The following is a 19,993-nucleotide window of genomic DNA, read 5'->3' as shown; positions in this document are numbered from 1 at the left end:
GTAGTTTTAGTTAGAGTTACTTTTAGTTATCTAAAACTTTAGTTTTTCTGATTTGTCAAAAGACTAAAACTATAAGTGCCTCAATTTTTACGTGGAAATTTATACTAAAACTAAAGTATCATTAATGTTTATAAATAACTGAAACTAAAAGTACTTGCCACTAACAGTTATAAAAGTTGTTAATTGTTTGAAACTAAAAGTACCTTGCTATATTGTAGTAACTAATTATCACTATACACATACTATCTTCCAGTGTATATAAAAGTAACTAAAAGTGTTTTGTTGTAAAGATATTTCATAATCATCACAATGGTTTAATGCTAAAAAAAGCTGCTACTGCGATGTCAAGCAGGACATAGCTAACTTAAACTATCACAGAATTTAACAAATAAAATTTGTGAAATCATGTACACTGTATTATACTTGTTCTTAAAAAAAATCACGCAGGTAAGCTGCTGCATTCACTATTGCACAAACCAAACATGGTTAGGGACTCGCCGATTATGCTGGCATAATTATGAGCATAATAGGTACCTGAAAGCGTTGAGCATAATGCTTGCATGATAGGTAGAATATTTTGTAACAGTATGAATTCTTGCTTATAAAAATAAAAAACACAGAAAGATCGATATACTCTAATAGAACAGTCAGTAACTCTAATAGAGCAATCACATAGCTGACTGTTCTATTAGAGTATATCGATCTTTTCTGTGATATGCATTTTGACAAGTAAGTTTGTGCTTCAGGCACTTATTATTTATCCATAAACTGGAAATTATTAGCAGAGCATGAGAACTGAGGCATAAATAGTTGGGCATAATTTGAGCATAATAGGTAAGTATTGAGCATAAATGTAGCATAATAGGTAAATGTTTGAGCAGTGCAGCATAGCATAATAGGTAAAATTATGAGCATAATCGGCGGGTCCCTAAACATGGTGGGTTGCATCAAATTATTGAAGGGTGGTATGCACTGACTGCTAAATCGGTCTTCATATTTACTACTACATGTACAATTGTTTTGGCACTTGCTACAGCGAATAATTTTGATTTTGGTACCTTAGTACATTCTGATGATCTTGTCTATCTTGGCACCTTGATCGACGCATTGTGTATCTTGTATTTTCAGAAACATTTACAATATGTTTTGCTGCAACAAACAAGTAAACTTATTATACTTTCAAATTTTCAGGTGTGTAATTTATATCACTCAATAGTCAATAATAACACAAACACTGTTTGCCATGTGGCACTTGTCCATTGTTGTCTAGTGATGGTGGTTGTTTTGGTAAATTGTGCAGGGTTGCGCAGTTCTCCTATAGTTGACGCCTCAGGAATTTCTAACGTCATCCTACCAATCCTAATGAAACCTTGCACTATCACACCTCAAGCTAACCTTTGAGTTGGGGGCAACTCATGGAATGGGGCAAAAGTCTACCCCATGAGACTCGCATGTGGGTGCATATCCTGTGACAGCCTGACATGTATCTTTTATTTATTTTTTATTTATTAATTTAGCTTATGATTTTTGTTTGTTTTATTGTTATCTGCACTGCTTATATATTCACAATAATATACGCATAGTTTGAATGTAGTCTCCTAGATCTAGGGGTGGGCTTTGGGCGGGGACAAACTTTTTCCAACTTACCATGTGGCCATCTGTGCATTCTTTTCTGTCGCATGCTTTTGGAAGTTATCCTGATAATAATGCTCACCATTTCCTGCTAGGCCTCAGGGAATTACTGTATGCTCCAAATTTTCATTAATATTCTATTCCAAATTTCTCTAATAAAGTTATCATTATGCTTTTATTACTCCCAAAATGAACTCATTATTCTCAAAATTATTCTCAGTTTCTATAAAAGCTATTCGACTTTTGCAATTTATAATTATAAAGTTTAGAAAGATATTGGAGAAGTAGTCATCCTGTTCTATTAGACAGGAAAGCTATCTTTTAGTGGTAAGATGCTTAGTTACTATTATAATAGAGTAAAGATTATTCTGCTGACTGTTCTATTTGAGTATAGTTGCCTACTTTACTAGAGTATCTCGATCTTGACTTACATGAAATTGCATATTATACAAATTATGCTCTGAAATCACTTCAAAATGCTCCCAATTCTTTTAACCCATCATTATGCTCAAAATTATGCAGGCAATAATTCCCCGAGGCCTATTTCCTGCCTACTTTGCATTGTGGAACCCATTTATCCTATTGCACCTACCTGGTCATCAACTACAAGCTGTCAGTAAGCAACATTATTGCATACCTCCCTACATTAACTTTGTTTAAACTCCATTTAAATACATCATAGCAACAAACATTTAAACTGACTTACGTATTTGCATCTAAATCCAAAGCCATGTGGGTATACATGCAGCAGTAATATTTTTGGCCAGAAAAGACTAAATGGTCATATTTAGTACTATGGTGTTTGTTTTAAATGCTACCATATGGATAGTTGAAACTAAAACTCTTGAAATCTAACATCTAAAACTACAACTAAAATGTATTGAAGACGGCAACTAAAACTAAAACTTTAACTAAAACTATAAAAATCTGACATCTTAAACTAAAACTGTAACTAAAATGTATTACTAAAACTAAAACTTTATAACTAAACTTTTTTCTATCTACAGCTATAACTAAAACTAAAAGTCAAATGCCTTACTAAAACAACACTAGAGGATATAAAATAGCATGTCATGCAGTCTATTGATTTATTGACACATCTTGGCAGAATGTAAGCTAAATAAATTATTAATTGTACCTGACAGCAATACACATTGACAAGTGAAATGAATTGTTCCACTATAATTATGCAAAAAGCAAAGACAATTCCAGAACTGACCTGGGATGTACGGCTGTAATATCAAAATTCAGGGGGTACTGCAGAATATTTGCAATTCTTACCAATCCAAACTGCAATTTTCCCTTCAAAAACTTACTTTTTTAGCAAGGGGGGATGTCCCCTGGTCCCTTTAGAATTGCCTATGCTGAAGAAGTGTAGATCATACATGTATACTGCAAGTACCTAGCTATACCTGGCTTAAATTTGAAGCTCATAGCACATGTACAGTATCCTCTTATCAAAATAGGTGGTGATAGCCTATATCTTGTAATGACTTTATTCACGAGTAATGAAGGTGATGATCATTTTAGGTATGTCGACAGTAACTTTCAGTTCCTAAAAACGGTCAGTTTTACATTGTAATTACATACGTAGCTAGTTATACTGTGTAGTCTACTGTAATAAATAGTCAGCTGAATAAATGCATGGCTAACATGGCGTATTACTTTTGAACAATAACCATGCGATTAACATATCAGTGCTTAAAAACCAACTAGGAATGATGGCTAGACAACACTTAGCTGGTTACGTAGTACCACCGCATATTTTGTGCATTTGATCAAGCATTTGATTTACTGTAGCTATAGCTGACTATAGTTAGGGTTTCCAACTCAAAATAGGAAGGTGCTTCCTTTTGTTGTTTCTGATGATTTTCACAAAGACTGACCTTTAAGATAAAGCAAACGAGTGCTAATTTATTATTAGATTACTTGTAACATTGGGTATCAGCATAAGTTTAACACACAAAAACATACAAAAAGCGGTTACGTGACCAAAAATATCACAATAGTTAAATTGGACAGCTTATTAGAAAATCACTGTATTTTGGGGTGACTGGTCACAATTAGTATATTTTCTTACCCTATAATGAAGACTCCTACACCTTGTAGTGCTATAACACATCCTTTATAGCTGTAATGGGATTTTTGGCCACGTGACCATTCTTTGGGTATTTACAGTTAAAACTGCATTGATATTGAAATTAATAGACAGTTTAATAATAATTAGCACTTGTTTGGTTTATCTTAAGGTCAGCCTGCATGAAAATCATCAGAAACAATGAAAAAGACTGAGATATCGTCTTCTTTTGTGGTGGAAATTCTATATGAAGGTATTTTTGGTCACGTGACCACTTTTTGGATATTTACATATGTTAAAATTGTGATGATAGTGACTGCTGCAAACATTCCAATAACAAATTAGCAAGGTAAATGCGGGTATTTCCGGACAGCGCACAATTCCGGACACTTTGGCACCTTTACCAAGCTAGCCCAGGAACGAAACAACGAATTGCCTTGAAATTTCTGGTGTGAATAGCTATTCTTATAGGGATTATAAAAATCGAAAAGTGTGTTCTAGTTGATTCATTCTTGGGTGCTATACACGAAGTGTCCGGAATTGTGCTCTGTCCGGAAATATCCGCATTTACCTCACTTGTTTGCTTTATCTTAAAGGTAAATCTGTCTGAAAATCTCCAAAAACAGCAAAATGAAGCACCGCACAGTACTAGTAAAGCAATATAACTAGGACAGATAGTCTAGCTAGCTACTGCATGGTACAGATAAAAAGGCTAACATTCTACATGTACATGCAAATGAATAAACTCGACATATCCATGACGATTGGCACGTGATCAAAAATTCCATGTGGCGGAGGAGAGGTGGGCCACATAAATAAATATTCGGCGCTTTCACTCCTTATTCTACAGTATCTATGTGTAGACTGAAAACGTAAATCCATTAGCTGTTCTATTTTCGTGATAAGACGATAGATAATACGAGGTATGGTGTTTGTTTAATGTAACTATGTGACTGTTAGATAACCGATGTTGCGGTTATGCAAATCGCATTGCTCTCGTTCTATGCGGTCTGCAACTCGAACTGTTATGGCTGTACCCGTGGCTACAGGATCCAAAACATTGTCTGTGTCTCGATTTATATATACCTTAACTTGTAATCAAGGGAGTACACTGACACTTTTCACAGTAGCTACGGTGCGACTTTATCAAGCTCATTTTCTCTGACCTCCAGGTATACTACTGAGCTAGACAGGACTAACAAACTAATGACTCGGCTTATAGTCGTTTTCGTTGAATGTGTTCAGTGCATGCTAATTAATATTGGTCCTGGAGTTCATATTTTCTCCCAATATATACATAGTCTAGCTAGCTATGTTAGTTTAGGGTGAAAATGTTTAATAGCTAGCTGCTTCAAAAACACACTGCTCTGGCTTTCTTTGTTTAGTCACCTAAAATTCTTAGCTATAGTTCAGTACTGTATTGCCGCATGCACAATCTGAGTACGTGTGACTATCTAGATGTAGTAGATCGTGTTTCCAATGGTAACACATCCTTACCAATGAGAGAATTCAAATTCAAGGGATAGGACAGTAGAACTCGAATTCAAATTCAACTCCTAAAAATCCTAAGATTTCAAGCAATTATGGCAAGATTTCAAAACATTTGAAATCTTAAATATCCGGAATAATAGCATCACGTGATGTGTAGTATACAGAAATACATGGAATTCTTTCTCGTGTTGTCTGAAAACTTGTGGGGATGCTGGACGTTGCATACATGATGCTGCAAATACGGAAGTATACAGAAAATATACGGAACTTTACAACAATTTACAGAGATTTCAGATTTCAAAAGGAGAGATTTCAACAACATTTCAAAGAGGGCTGTACGAGATTTCAAGGGAGTTACGGACCCCTTGTTCAAACTTGGCCATATTCTATATTCCCTATAATAACATAGTAAATAGTTGGCTATAGATGTAGCATAAGTCAGAGAAGAATATGGTGATATCAATCATGAAGAGCTACACGTATAAGTCGTATATTAGTCACCAGTTCATCGGTTAATATAATGCCAAGTTCCCTACATAAGGCCAGGCAAACTTGATTACTTTTCATTCACAAAAATTGGATTTCCATGCTGGCAGAATGTCATTTTCATTATTTATTATTAAAGAAAATACTCCAGATCAAGCTGTGTGTTACTATAAGGTTAGCTAAAGCCTTTTAAGAACTATTGCTAATGTTTTATCACTGTTTCATTTCTGAGGTACAAGTGACATTTGCTGCACTGTAAAATGATAGCCAACATCAAAATACGTGTGCATGTGATTGATAACAGCAATAATGAAATTAGAGGTGGTGGGATAAAAAGGATGCAGGCAGGGATGGGAAGAAGTTAATCAAGTTTGCCTGGCCTAAATATACATAGCTGTTATGAGCTGCATGTACTTTATTATCTTCAACCTGTATGTATAGTACAAATATTTGAAGGTCCAATTACTAGAAATTCCAACTATCTTGTATAGCAGACTAGCCCAGTTAGTGGCTCAGTTTGCATAACTTGATGGAGACCGATGTGGGGGATGTACTAGTGCTAAAACATTGTGGGAATATGCTAAATCCGCCATGATAGCAGTAAATCAACTCAAGTAGTGCTCCAACCATATAAAGTGATATCCTTGTAGTAGTCGAATATAATATCCCTATAAGAAAACCTTTTAGGGCTCCTATTGTCACTAACAATAAGTATTTATTTCAATAATCTATGTACATTTCCTGCCTTCAGTGAATCCTATTATATGTAGTTGGCTTCATTCCTTACAAGTTAGGCCTAAACATATTCAACACCTATTGTGGTAATATTTAATTTCACTTACAGCACATTGTACATTTCTATACTAACAAACTGAGCAAAAACAGAATACTATGATTGGCAGGAGAGCCTTATAGTATTTGTCTGTTGATTATCATTACAATCAGCAGAAAATTCCACTTTAATAAAATAAAAGGTTCAAATTTCGTATAACAACTTATTAGAAGCGTTTCTGGTCATGCTGAAGGTACTTTTGGGCTTGACTTCACCAATACTGCCAACACACCACGATGGTATTGTAAGGCTGGTTTCTGGACAATGTTTTTGTGAGAATGTGCAAATCACTATGATCCTTAATATATAGTACTACCATACTGATATGGAAAACACAAAACATTGAATATTCTGAATCTGTGTATAAGTTATAAACTCAACTCTGCATTAATCCTTCACTCACCAAGGGATGGGTATGTTATAGAATAATTATTACGGTTAAACCTATATACCTTTGGGTAGGATGCCTTTATAAAAATTAATGACCAGCATGTGAGAAAGTGATGGGTGAACAAAGATAGTCACCAAAAAGAGAGGCTCCAGCTTTAATACAAGACACTTGGGACCTCCTGACACATCCAAATCGAAAGATATACAAGTAGAAACATCAGAGCAACTTACCAATCTCAGTCTTCTAGCTTTGTGTTCCAAAGTCCCAAAGTGTGCACCCAGTGGCTACCACATGCCCCTGTAAAAAGCAAACTTGTGGCATGGCTGTGGTACAAATGCATAGTAGTGTATTAAGGCCACTCCAATTGGCATACAGGTATCTAGTACTGTTTACTCTGAATGGGCATGCGGGTAGGAGACATTACTATTGTATTGTTAAATCACTATAAGCTACCGGATACTAAAATACATGCACTGATATGAATAATCAATTCATTTATACATTAAAAATCAAGGGCGTCAAGCCAGTAGGGCTGGAGTCTTACCATCGCACCACTTTTTGGTTGAAATTAAAGAAGGTGATAGTGTGCTAATTCTAAGAACTAGGCACCATGCAGCTAGTTATATGTAGCTGGAATTAACCAACAATGTAATGTTACATTATTTGTTTAATTTTATTTGGTAATAATATACAGAAAATAAAGTTACTGCAATTTCATAATTGCTTTGTAATTCTCTAATTATGTTGCTATGCATTGCTTAGGAAGCACTATTTGAATAAGCTGCTTTAAACAACATGTAGTATATAGACGTTTCTTCTCAACTGTATTATAACTTATATATCCTGATGAATTCTCTCTACAAGCCTTCAAGACTTTGTTTGCAATATCAGGGTTTCATATGTTTTCCTAGTATCTGCTATGTTGATTTCGGTACTTAAATACCTGAAGAGCCCAACGAGAAGGTAGTTTAAGAAGTTTGCAGAGAATCGCTACACCTGTATTTCAAATAAGCCGCCACAGTGCAAAGCTTGCCTATGCTGAAGTTTAACACAAGGCTTCATTTCTCATAGGCTGACTGCTTTTACCATTAAAAGATTTGCTCCATTCTTAGGCTCATGTGGGTGAATATGGACAAACATATGTAAATAGATAGAGGGGTATACACACACACTTTTTTTTTCAGTAAACCAGGTGTGCGCCTGCAGTGGGCCTTTGGCTGACTGTGAGTGCACACTTCACTCCTGAGCTAGTAAACATGCAGTATACGTACTTATATTCCTTGGGGAGCATGCTCTAGACTAGCTACTTAGGACTGAACTGATAGCCTTACCACTTTGACTTTTACTCTGACACCCCTAATTAAAAGCAAAACCTATTAAATGCTGATAGCTATATATTTAAACACAAACTAAATGGCTTCTAAATAACAAACTTTGCAAAGTCATAAATACTTATAAGATTATCACTTACGACTAGCAATCATAACACATACCAAGATGCAGTGAAGTAAGTCAATAAGCATTGTAACATGTACATGTGCCATTAATTAAGCGTAATGGGAATAAATAGAGTATTCATATGCATAATGATTAATGTACAAATTTGATATTTTGGTGCAGGGAGGACCAGGAACTGGTATACTACTCATTGGAGTTGTCTAAAGGCTTAAATATTGTACGCTGTAGAGCTCTTGAAATCAGTAAAGAATGCCGTATATAATACAGTATACATAAGTATGTCATTTGGCTAAGCCATTCTTTTAGCACAGGTTTAAAACTATTGTACAACTGACCATCTCAGCGTAACCCACACTGTCCATACCATTCTAATTTTCCTAGTGTCCGAGGAATGTGTTATTAAAGTATTGGCCTATTTTAGTAATTTTGTCATTATAGTATATATAGAAGATCAACTTGTACATTGACCATGCAGATGCTACAGGCAGTTATGTAAATTGACACAAGTTGTGACTTGCATGCACATTGGTGTTCACACCAGGGTAAGACTTAACTCAATGTGTTCACCATGAATTAAAGAATCCACCAATGCATAGTTTTAGCGCAACGGTCACTAGTACATATACATAGCTAAGTATTTAGGAATGCATTTTTCAAATAAAGAAATGACAGTGGTTATTGTTCCTTCTACCACAACATACACATAAACACAAGAAATACATGATGCCTTTAAGTTGTAGAATGGTTACATGACATGGTGAACAAGATAGTGTATTATTAGGTTTGCTCTTTTGTGCATAACTGAATAAGGCACAAATACATAACCTGGGGCTTTGGTTTGGTTTTGCTTAACCATGCAATATCACCAAGTTGTTTTGAAGAAGGGTTAACCTGTTTTTTTTTGGTGATATTTTAGGGCAAACCTTTGTGATCCCTACTTTATTGCCACCGCGTAACTGTACTGTATGAGTCATTATGCAACTAACTTGGCAAATGCTATACAGTATATGTAGATAATTGCACAAGTACAGTACTCCTGGACAAATACAGTAAGTTATGCAGAACAGGTATGTAAGGAATGCTACAAAAACAACCCCACTCAGACAGCATCATTGATCACACGCATGACATTGTAAATCACTAGAAACTAGCCAGACTAAATTAATCCTATATACAAGTTGGTTCTATGAATTACGTACATGAACACTTACTGATAGTCTGATCGTGGAAAATTGAAGCGACAACCCCAAAAAGATATCACATAATCTTTGCTATGGCATGCATCATTTAACCTGTTGTTGTTTTTTTTTGTTTCTTTTTTTTTAACTAGAAATGGTGCTATACAGGCTTTCTGCTTACCCATATAAATTTGTGTATGTACGTGCATTCATGCACTAATAAACTTAAGTAATTAATGCACAGATGTATTGCTTGTACATCATAGATATGCGGCTGCTACACTTTGTAATACTACAAGGGCTAATACTGATTATTGGTATCACATATGCAGGTGAGAATAGTAGTGGTGTATGTGTGCGTGCATGTGTGTGGCAAATTTGACTGATGAGATTTATGGCCTACCCAGTTGACTTACTACTATAACTGGCACTTAATGGATTAGCTTTGTTAAAAAGCACCTTGCTATGCTTGGTTGATTTTTATTCATATAGATGGACAGACATGCACTGACAGTGTTAATGTTCAACAAATTGGTGAAGATCGGCTTTCAACCAGTGGAGGAGTTGCAATTGTTCCACGTCTCAATTTCACCTGTAATGGTAGAATATTGAACATCAGGGTTAGAGTATTACCGATAACCAGTGCAAACATATTACCTTACATACAAATATGGAGACCATCATCATCAGTGACTTATGATAGAGTAGGTCAAGTTCAGATACAAACAACTCAAATAACTCGTCCACCACCAGAGGATTGGCTTGAAGCAAACATTCCTCTCACTGGTAGTAACAGATTACAATTCCAGTCAGGAGATGTTATAGGCTTTTATCATCCACCTGATTTTAGTCATGAGATAAGGACCACCAGAACAGTTGGATATGTATTACATCAATTTGTTGGAAGGTATGCTTCATCACTTGCACTTGGTGATGCTAATAATATATTTGATGATCGACAACCATTAATCCAGTTTGAAATTGGTAAGGAAGTGTTCCATATTTACATATGTAGCTATAAGCATAGTGTCTGTATTTATGTTTTAGATATTCAGTGTAATAACTTAGCAACACCGTCCAATGGAGAAATGACATCATGTAGTTCTAGTAGTATGTATGAGGGAGACACTTGTAGTTTCACATGTAACACTGGTTATGAGCTAACTGGTAGTAACACTAGGACCTGTCAGAGTGATGGGAGCTGGAGTGGTACTGAGACCATGTGTAGAAGAGGTTTGCATACACCATGCATACAATGTCTGTTTATGATTATTTTTTTCTTATCTATAGTTCCGTGTCCATCACTTACTGATCCTAATAATGGAGTGATGACTTGTTCACTGGGAGATGATGGAGTTCCTTCCTATGAAGACACTTGTAGTTTCACATGTAACACTGGTTATAAGCTAACTGGTAGTGATGCCAGGACCTGTCAGAGTGATGGGAGTTGGAGTGGTACTGAGCCCATGTGTGGAAGAGGTAAAAGCTAACACAATTGAACTAGTACTTTGAAAACAAAAAAAAATAAACAAGACTTTTATACTCTGTTGCCTCACCATTGATTCCTGGCTTCAAAGTTAAGACATCTGCTTTGGGATCTGCCTTTTCGGGTCGTGTTATAAATGCCTGGTGTGGGATGATGTGCTGTACTGATGGTCTTAACGACTTTGAATAAAATGTTACCAGCCTGGAATTGTTCAACAGTTCGATAGACCAGTAGACAAATCCTTATAAATTGTCTGTTCTGGTTACATTGAAACTCGTAGCAGCCTATTGTTGGGACTAAGGATACCCTAAATGTGTCTTGCTTTCCATTCCTTTTCCCATCCTCCTCCTATACACCATTCGTATGAGCATACATGATACTTTCAACTGCAAGCAAAGCCTATCTTAAATGGCAGGATATGACTGGTGGATGTATTTCTTTGCAGGTCCCTAGTGGGATAATGACTAATTTCTTGAAATTGACTTTAAGATGGCTGATTAAAGTTGTGTGTACATAAGTATTAAAAGATTGTTTGAGTTCTAATGACATTCGAAACATGCAATCCCAGAAACTCCTTACCAAATGTTTCAGAAAAAAATAGTTTAGAAACATATGGCACATTCACACTCACCCACACATGCCCATACCAGTAAATTTAATTTTATCCTACATTGGAGCACCAACAGATGATAACTACATTCAGTGGTCACATTTTTGCAGTCCTTTTCAAGTTAGTATATATTCAGTAAAACAGGAAATTTGTGTGTGCGACGCGCGTGTGTGTGTGCGACGCGCGCGTGTGTGTGTGTGTGGAGGCTGCATGATGGAATGTGGAGTCTTTGTAAGCTGGAGTTATGCCCCTAGCTACTTCTCTCTTGTTGATGTTAATTTCAACTATCACTAATAATAATGTTAAAATGGAAGCACATCAACCTGAATTTCAAACCTGTAACATAGTTGGTTTTGAGCATAGTAGACCCTTGGCTATCCAACCCCAAAATTGGAAATGACTGTTCTATTAGAGTACAAATGTATGCTCTATTAGAGTATTTTAACAGAGCTTTGTGTGTGTGCTTGCTTCAGTTATCTGAACACTTTTTATCACTGTTTGAGGACAAAGGGGTTTAGATAACTGAAGGTTCACTGTAGTTGGTTAAACTTTACTGGTAAGTAAACCTTATTGTATGTTCAATTTAAGTGGTTGACTGTTTTATTAGAGCTCTTCGGTTTTTGAATGGTTTTAATTTTAAACCTCACTTACTATCATTTTCCACTGATAATCTTGAAAACTGGTGTAGTACAGATAGCATATGCCATGAAATACAAAAGTTCTATATTTTGTCATAATATATCCAAGATTAAGGCAGTGATAGCCATTCCCATTCTACTGTATGTATAATCAGTAAAAAAGGAATTGTAAGGAGCCTGATGGAGTATGAAAACAGCAGATAGTCTGGGGATTGGTGACCATGTAGCCTGGTAATTTTGTAAAGGGATGCTTTATCAACCTCTACTTAAAATTTTCATGTGCTTCTGCAAAAAGTTAGCACCTTATTAGTGAGATCCTAGATCCTCACTGCATATATACATATATATATGTATGTATACTGCGTGCATGTGTGTATGTATGTACGTTATTTTCTGTTTAGTTACATGCCCATCACTTACTGAACCTAATAATGGAACAATCACTTGTTCGCTGGGAGATGATGGAGTTCCTTCCTTTGAAGACATTTGTAGTTTCACATGTAACACTGGTTATGAGCTAACTGGTAGTGACACTAGGACCTGTCAGAGTGATAAGAACTGGAGTGGTAGTGAGACAATGTGTATAAGAGGTATGCACTGTCTCTGGTGTATCATCAATAGCTTTAATTTAATATACATACAGTTCCTTGTCCATTACTATCTGATCCTAACAATGGAGTGATGGCTTGTTTACTGGTAGAAGATGGAGCGTCTTCCTCCTATAAAGACACTTGTAGTTTTACATGTAACACTGGTTATGAGCTAACTGGTAGTGACACTAGGACCTGTCAGAGTAATGGGAGCTGGAGTGGTAGTGAAGCAATGTGTGGAAAAGGTACTCACATTCAACTTGATTATTTATACATTAGTTTCTAATCCATACACAGTTAGCTGTCCACTACTTGTTGGTCCTAAAAGTGGTACAATTAATTGTTCACTGGGAGATGATGTAGTTATGTCCTATGAAGACACTTGTAGTTTCACATGTAACACTGGTTATGAGCTAACCGGTAGTGACACTAGGACCTGTCTGAGTGATGGGAGCTGGAGTGGTGTCGAGACTATTTGTGCTATTAAAAGAGGTATATAGCTATATAAGATTATGTAATTTACATGAATTTTTAAATTTGCACGATAACCATATAAGTTAAAGTCCATTAAAATTTTGTGAGACTAAGTATTTAGCTATACTGTTTTGTTTTAGTATGTATAGTTTAAATTCTTATCAACCTTTGTTTCAAATTTTCATTTTATGTGTACTTCTTTTGCTGAAAATCCGGTGTATTAGTTTATCACATGATTGCTGCACATCATGTTATAACTTCATGATTTTTACTTTCTAACTGCAAACCAATAGGCATTGCTATAATGGGTTATGTATCTGCAGACTGATTATCAACCTGTTCTCATAAATGATATCCATTGGCGTACACTGACAGAAACAATGATATGTTGCTCCATGCTCTCTTCCTCAATTGTGATAATTTGTACTCTACAATTAGTAGTCAAATTTAAGTGGAATCATTAATTCTGAAGATATTAACCTTCAAACTTCCACATATTAATAACCTTCTTGGATTTTGTCTTCTTTGCGTACTCTTTATAAAAACCTTAATGAAATGCTATCACTTTATTTGATAGTTGAAGTAGACATTAGATAAATATTTGTACCAATACTGATATAAAATCAATGAAGAAATACTTATACAGAAGTCATGAATAATTCAACACAACCAAGATTGAGTTGCTGTCATGCCTACAAAGTACCATGCATCTTGTTGATATACACATCTTGTTGATATACATATACCTATTAGCTATAAACTTGCACACCATAAACATTATTGATAAACACACTTGCAGATTGTACTGAAGTGTGCAGAATATTCAGTCTTCTGCACTCGATATGTACATTCTGATGATTTTAGAGCGCCTTATAAGGTTCAGTCCTAGGAAAAATAATTCTGCAATAAGATCTTGCAAGAAAGTCTGGTCATTTATTGCAGGGTTTTGCAGGAACCCTGCAAAACCCTGCAAGAGCCTTCAAGGATTCATTTCTTACAGGAACTTGTAGAACTCCTGCAGGATCTTGCAGGATTGTTTTTGCTGGGATGGAACAGTTTCTTGGAAATGTTTTTTGGTACTTTTGGGTTTTATATGGATCTCCATGTGTCTTCCTCTCTTAATACATTTTTGTTGTTTATAGCTTACCCCAAAGGCCTGGCCTGTGATGCCTTAATGTATGTATAATGTAACATGTAGTGTACGTATCACACCATATTTGAGGGAGATGTTATGGCATTGTAAATACATAACATCATATTAATATTGCACTATTTGTTATCAGAGCCACCTCAGTCGGATGGCGGTGTTAGTTTTGAATCATCATCATCATCAGAGGAGGAACTATCTATTGTAGTTATTGGAGGAATAGTAGGAGGAGTTGCAGTGGCTATTATAACAGTCATTATTGTAGTGATAGTTGTGGTGGTTGTGTGTGTAAGATCACGAAGAAAACAAACAGGTATAATGAATCAACCAACAGTATATTGTGTGTTCTTATCATGATTATTATTATTATGTAAGCATGCTGCTGAATGAAGCACAGATTCCATTGTTACATTTTTTACTGTATGTGTACAATACAGTAAGTCACTGTAGTATTTACATAGCAATGCTGCAAGTAACTTAGCCAACTCTGAAGATAGTTTATTATAACAATGACGTTATTTTTAATTGGCATCTAGTTGACTGGGAATTGTTGTGTAGTAAGGAAAAAATCGTAGAATTTGTTGAGGTCCAAAGCTTTGAAATTCCTTGTAAATTAAAGGTATTTAAAGATATGTTGCTCTAGATAGTCTGAATAGGAAGATAGCTATGTATCAATGAATGGAGGTGCATTTCAAATCCTTACAAATAAATGTGACCCAATTTGGGAAAAGGGGTCTTATCACCTTCTTAAAAGTATTAAGAAATGCTGGTTTTAAGTAGTTTGTGAGTTGTATCTCGCCAATGGTTGAAGCTAAGTGTACCAAATTTTCACATTTTACACTAATTCCTTACCTTCCTAAGCATCCACTGTTCAAGTAGCCAGCAGCTAAGTTTCCGCCTTTTTAAACCAAGGTTGGCTGTATCAGGCGATCTCCAAAAGAGGAGGGCCCGGAAGGAGGGCAAGAGGCTGTTTAAAAAATTGAAAAGGAAGGCGTAGGAGTGAATTAGGCCAAGTTATGGGTCATTTGGGTCTCAAAACTGACTTAAATGAAAGGAAATTTACAGCATAGGTCTTTATTCAACACCACGGAACTGTACACTCACATACAGCCACCCTCAGGCTGACCAGAGCTCCATTAATGCCCCACACCGCACATACAGATCGCCACTGGGCCAGCCAGCTAAACTAGACCACTCAACTCAAGCCTAGTTGATTTTGATTGTGAAATTAGATAGTTTATTCATGTAGCTTTGTGTTCTTGGTGAAAAATCGAATTTGCTGACATGGGCGATAAGACCTGTTTTCCCAGACTGGGTCACAAATGGTGATTTTATTGGTAGTAGAACTGTGATGCAATTCAAAGTAACCCGACTGAACATTGGTAGTAAAATATACACACTGTATAGTTATGGTAAGGGAGTCATGAGGGGTGGAAGAGACACCTTTATTTAGGGGGGGGGGTTGGGGTGCAGCTAGGCTTATCTAGGAGTGACATGTCCTGCAGCCTACAGATTGCTCTGGATGAGATCGCTTCAGTTCGATCCAGATAGATTTTTTTAGCACCATTTATACTACGAAGGCCAAACCCGCTCCAATCACCAAAACAACTTAAATTCACAATAATATTTTCATCGAAGTAGAGATTTTTGATGGAGTTAAAGGATTTGTGTGCTCTGTTATCGTAAAGTTAGTAGGTACGATAAAGTTTTCAGTGTTGGCAACAACCTCTCAATTCTATGGAGTTGGTTAACTGTTCATTCGCATGTGTACCTGTTTGTTTTTGAGTCCTTCCGTATTATTCCCTAAACACTTCACTGTTGCTTCATTTCGTCTTTACAGTTGCCATTTTAGCTGTAGTTCTCCGTATCTTTATCCTGCTTATTAGAACCAAATCGAACTGCAGGTTTGCAACTGTTTATACTGGGTGAGTAGAGCAAACTAATTCGAACTAGACCCACATCCCTAGCAGGTCCATTTCAGAGTGGTTCGACACAGTTCGGTTCGATACGGTACGCATTTACACTGACTTGGAAATCGTTCTGATTCGAGTTAGTTCAAACTAGATGGCTAGTGTAAACGGGCTGTTAGTGTGCAAAGCAAACTAGCATGTAAAGCATACCAATCTAAGGGGTCTGGGGACATGCCCCCAGGAAATTTTGTGTGAATCTGGGATTAATTTTAGCAATTTATTGGAATACTGTTGTACTAAGGTGACTGCTCTATTAGAGTATCTTGATCTTGAGGCATTTATATTAGCACCATATAGGGGCTCTGAGGGCATGCCACTCTCCCTCCAGGAAATTGTAAAGATTTAGACTCTCAGAATTGAATCTGAGAGTGATTTTAGCAGTTAACAGTAGTATTATATTAATTTTGTTAACTGTTGTATAAGGGTGACTGCTCTATTAGGGTATATTGATCTTGATTCGTAAAGTATCTAGTTGATTCATATAGAATCTAGTTGATTCAGTGGAATTGCAAGTAGCTAGGCATTTTTGTTTAGTGTACTACAATCTGACAGCACAATTGTATAATTTTAGGGGTCTAAGCCCCATCCATAATGTTTTTGACAGGGTTACAGCCTCCTTTGCCCACTGCCCCTGGTTGGAATGTAGTTATAGTTATTGGTCATACTCTAAGTATTCCTCATAAAAATAAACCATATAGCAGGATAATTTTGAAGGAGAAATATTTTGCGGATGACCATTATTCAAATTTCAAAGGTTACTTCTTCAGGATCTTTTATCATACAGTACGGTAGTACTGTATATTAGGGATCATGGATATTTGGGTTTCCTAGCCAAATACTTCACGGTCTTCACCCAAAAATCAGCTTCACAACTCCATCCTGGCACCTTGGCAGTATTGGTTAGGCATAACCCAGCCCAAAAGTGCCTTCAGTACGGTCCTAAAGGCTTCCAATAAATAGTTATAATTTTTTTTAAAATATTTATTCAATGGAATTTTCTACTGACTAACTGCCTGCCTGCCTGCCTGCCTGCCTGCCTGCCTGCCTGCCTGCCTGCCTGCCTGCCTGCCTGCCTGCCTGCCTGCCTGCCTGCCTGCCTGCCTGCCTGCCTGCCTGCCTGCCTGCCTGCCTGCCTGCCTGCCTGCCTGCCTGCCTGCCTGCCTGCCTGCCTGCCTGCCTGCCTGCCTGCCTGCCTGCCTGCCTGCCTGCCTGCCTGCCTGCCTGCCTGCCTGCCTGCCTGCCTGCCTGCCTGCCTGCCTGCCTGCCTGCCTGCCTGCCTGCCTGCCTGCCTGCCTGCCTGCCTGCCTGCCTGCCTGATGCCTTCAGGCAAGCGTAACACAATAATGGCTAAGGCTATGGGCTTGACTTTTTCACTGTTCGACGTCGCTTCGTCCCAAGACTGTACAATGTACGCATCATGGACATACCTTTGTCCTCCTTTGTGTCCCATTTCTTTTTTGCTGACAGCCCAAGGTGTCGATTCGCAGTAGCACGATGCATGGCTTTCCTACAGTATGTTTGTAAACGAGAATAGCTGAAAACGCTAAATTGCTGTAATGCTGTGTGCCGGGCTGAACATAGCTGAAAGTAGCCACTGCACTCTTAAGGCAGTAATTGATAGTTTGGGGCATGCAAATCGTCATATCTTCAAGGTGACTGGATTGTTGCAGAGGCACTTCCTCTACCGTTGTTCGTCTGTAGCGCTGTGTAATTGGCTGAATATGGCTGAAAGCGAAGCGTAATGGCCACTGCACTTTTGAAACAAAATTAAACAATATTTAAGAGCTTATAATGATTAAATTACAGAACTAAAGGTCTACCAGTGTCTTGCACTGGTAGCCATAATTAATTACTTACAAATTACAATAAGCTTGATAGCTGGGGCATGTTTAGACAAAAACAGTAATCCCTAATTCAGTCCTGGTCTTGGGGTATAGACTGGATTAAGGATTAAATGTTCACTAGTATATCTGCAAGTGTAAGTGACCTCCCTTGTTTCCCTACTTTTTTTTCTATGATTCCTAATCGAACTTAAAATTTCTAATTTTTCCTTAAACTTGTGTAGTAAATAATGTCATTTTGACCGAACTGCATATTTTGAGGGGAAAATGTTTTTCATGGATTGGAGCCAATCAGAAATTTGGCCTCAGAAATTTCCTGCTGTACAGTATTAATGTGAGCAGTATATATGTTGTTTTATCAGATAAATGTATTATTATTGTTTTTTGTTGTGTGTAGATGCCAAGGAATCTGGTTTTACTAATTACAAGGTAAGTTTCACATTATAATGTATAATATGCAAGTATGCTGTGTACATGTGTTCTGCATATGTAACAGAAATATACTGGTAACCATGCCAAAACTGTGAAAAAGTATAGCATTCAAACAGAAGTTGTGAAATCAAGTTTGGTGGTTTTAGGAGGTTTCTAGGGTTTCCAGAAACTGACGCTTTTAAAGATGTAGTTGTGCATATCCAGATATCCCTCTAAGCAATGTGTTATTTTCATGCAAATCTGACCATTAGAAGGATAAAAAGTCCAAGTTACATATAGTTCCGGACATCATAACTTTCCAAGAATGTGACATGCTATATAATTTGATCGACCACTACGCATGGTTATGAACATAATTTTCAAAGTGTTTATCCTATGCATAGATAGTATATACTACGTAGTATATACTATCTATGTCCTATGTCTACACAATCAACACCATTTTACTTGTGATGTGATAAGGATTAAAATGACACCTAGGAATTTACCCTACAATGAAAGCACGAGAACCAAAACATGCTGTGAAAGCAAAGTTTAGTTTATAAGCACACAAATTCATTACATACCTTTAGAATATGATCCATAACTTGTTTCCAGTTGATACATATTCACTCCAAACAACTGCTGGCTGATTCGCTATTCAATGACGAGTAAGGCCATGTGATACAAATGCAATTTTTAATTTTATTTTATGATTTGAAAGGCAACTTAACATGGCGGATGAAACGTGGAATGTGGTGTTATGATAAAATCAGTTGTTGTTCTTCATCGCCTTATAACCAGTAAGCCTCTGTTGTTACAGTGGTTATTTAGCCTTACCCTGATAGCCCAATGAATAAGCTTTCTTTTGATATCTGGTTGTAAGCTAATGGAGTTAGGCAGGCCAAGTAACCTGGCCATATACTTAAGCTCATTTGGTAAAAACACACATTCCTCATGATCAAAATTTTTGTGTGGCTTTAACAGGTTAATGCTGGTTCCTCTATGTTTTGAAACTATTAATGTTGATTAAATTAGGTTTTAAAAAATTTGTTCTTGTACATTTTTTGTACATGTTTCATTATGTCTGTGTACCAAAACTCGTATAGCCATTGTTGTATGTTTGGCTGAGAAAAAGTGAACTTCGTGTTAGCCTTCATTTCACAATAATACTGAAATAAAAAGACATATCAAAAATCTGCTCTTGTACATTTTTAAAGTTATCGCTGTGCTCCTTTACCACCAAGTTTCAGCTTTGTGGCTTAATACTGCATCTGCAGG

At 36.7% G+C, this 19,993-nt stretch overlaps 1 protein-coding gene and 1 long non-coding RNA gene across 3 annotated transcripts in view; one reads left to right on the top strand and one right to left on the bottom strand.

Annotated features, from left to right (window-relative positions):
* LOC136250857 (uncharacterized) overlaps positions 1-19,993 on the bottom strand; it is a 383,395-nt gene that overhangs the window by 184,847 nt on the left and 178,555 nt on the right. The gene's annotated exons all lie outside the window — the stretch shown is intronic.
* LOC136250822 (uncharacterized) overlaps positions 4,547-19,993 on the top strand; it is a 29,075-nt gene continuing 13,628 nt past the window's right edge. Inside the window, exons 1-10 of one of the 2 annotated variants that reach the window (XM_066043139.1) lie at positions 4,547-4,632; positions 9,812-9,877; positions 10,038-10,529; positions 10,593-10,778; positions 10,836-11,024; positions 12,681-12,869; positions 12,923-13,114; positions 13,167-13,361; positions 14,627-14,803; positions 18,699-18,730. In XM_066043139.1, the coding sequence (XP_065899211.1) occupies positions 9,814-9,877; positions 10,038-10,529; positions 10,593-10,778; positions 10,836-11,024; positions 12,681-12,869; positions 12,923-13,114; positions 13,167-13,361; positions 14,627-14,803; positions 18,699-18,730 (1,716 nt within the window). In that variant the 5' untranslated portion in view covers positions 4,547-4,632; positions 9,812-9,813. Of the gene's footprint in view, positions 4,633-9,766; positions 9,878-10,037; positions 10,530-10,592; positions 10,779-10,835; positions 11,025-12,680; positions 12,870-12,922; positions 13,115-13,166; positions 13,362-14,626; positions 14,804-18,698; positions 18,731-19,993 lie in introns of those variants that run through there. The other variant, XM_066043140.1, reaches the window with a different exon arrangement.

This window comes from Dysidea avara, chromosome 3 (assembly GCF_963678975.1).
Source record: "Dysidea avara chromosome 3, odDysAvar1.4, whole genome shotgun sequence".
NCBI lineage: Eukaryota > Metazoa > Porifera > Demospongiae > Dictyoceratida > Dysideidae > Dysidea > Dysidea avara.
Note: the sequence above shows the minus strand (reverse complement) of the source record. Positions and strands in the feature narration are given on the sequence as shown.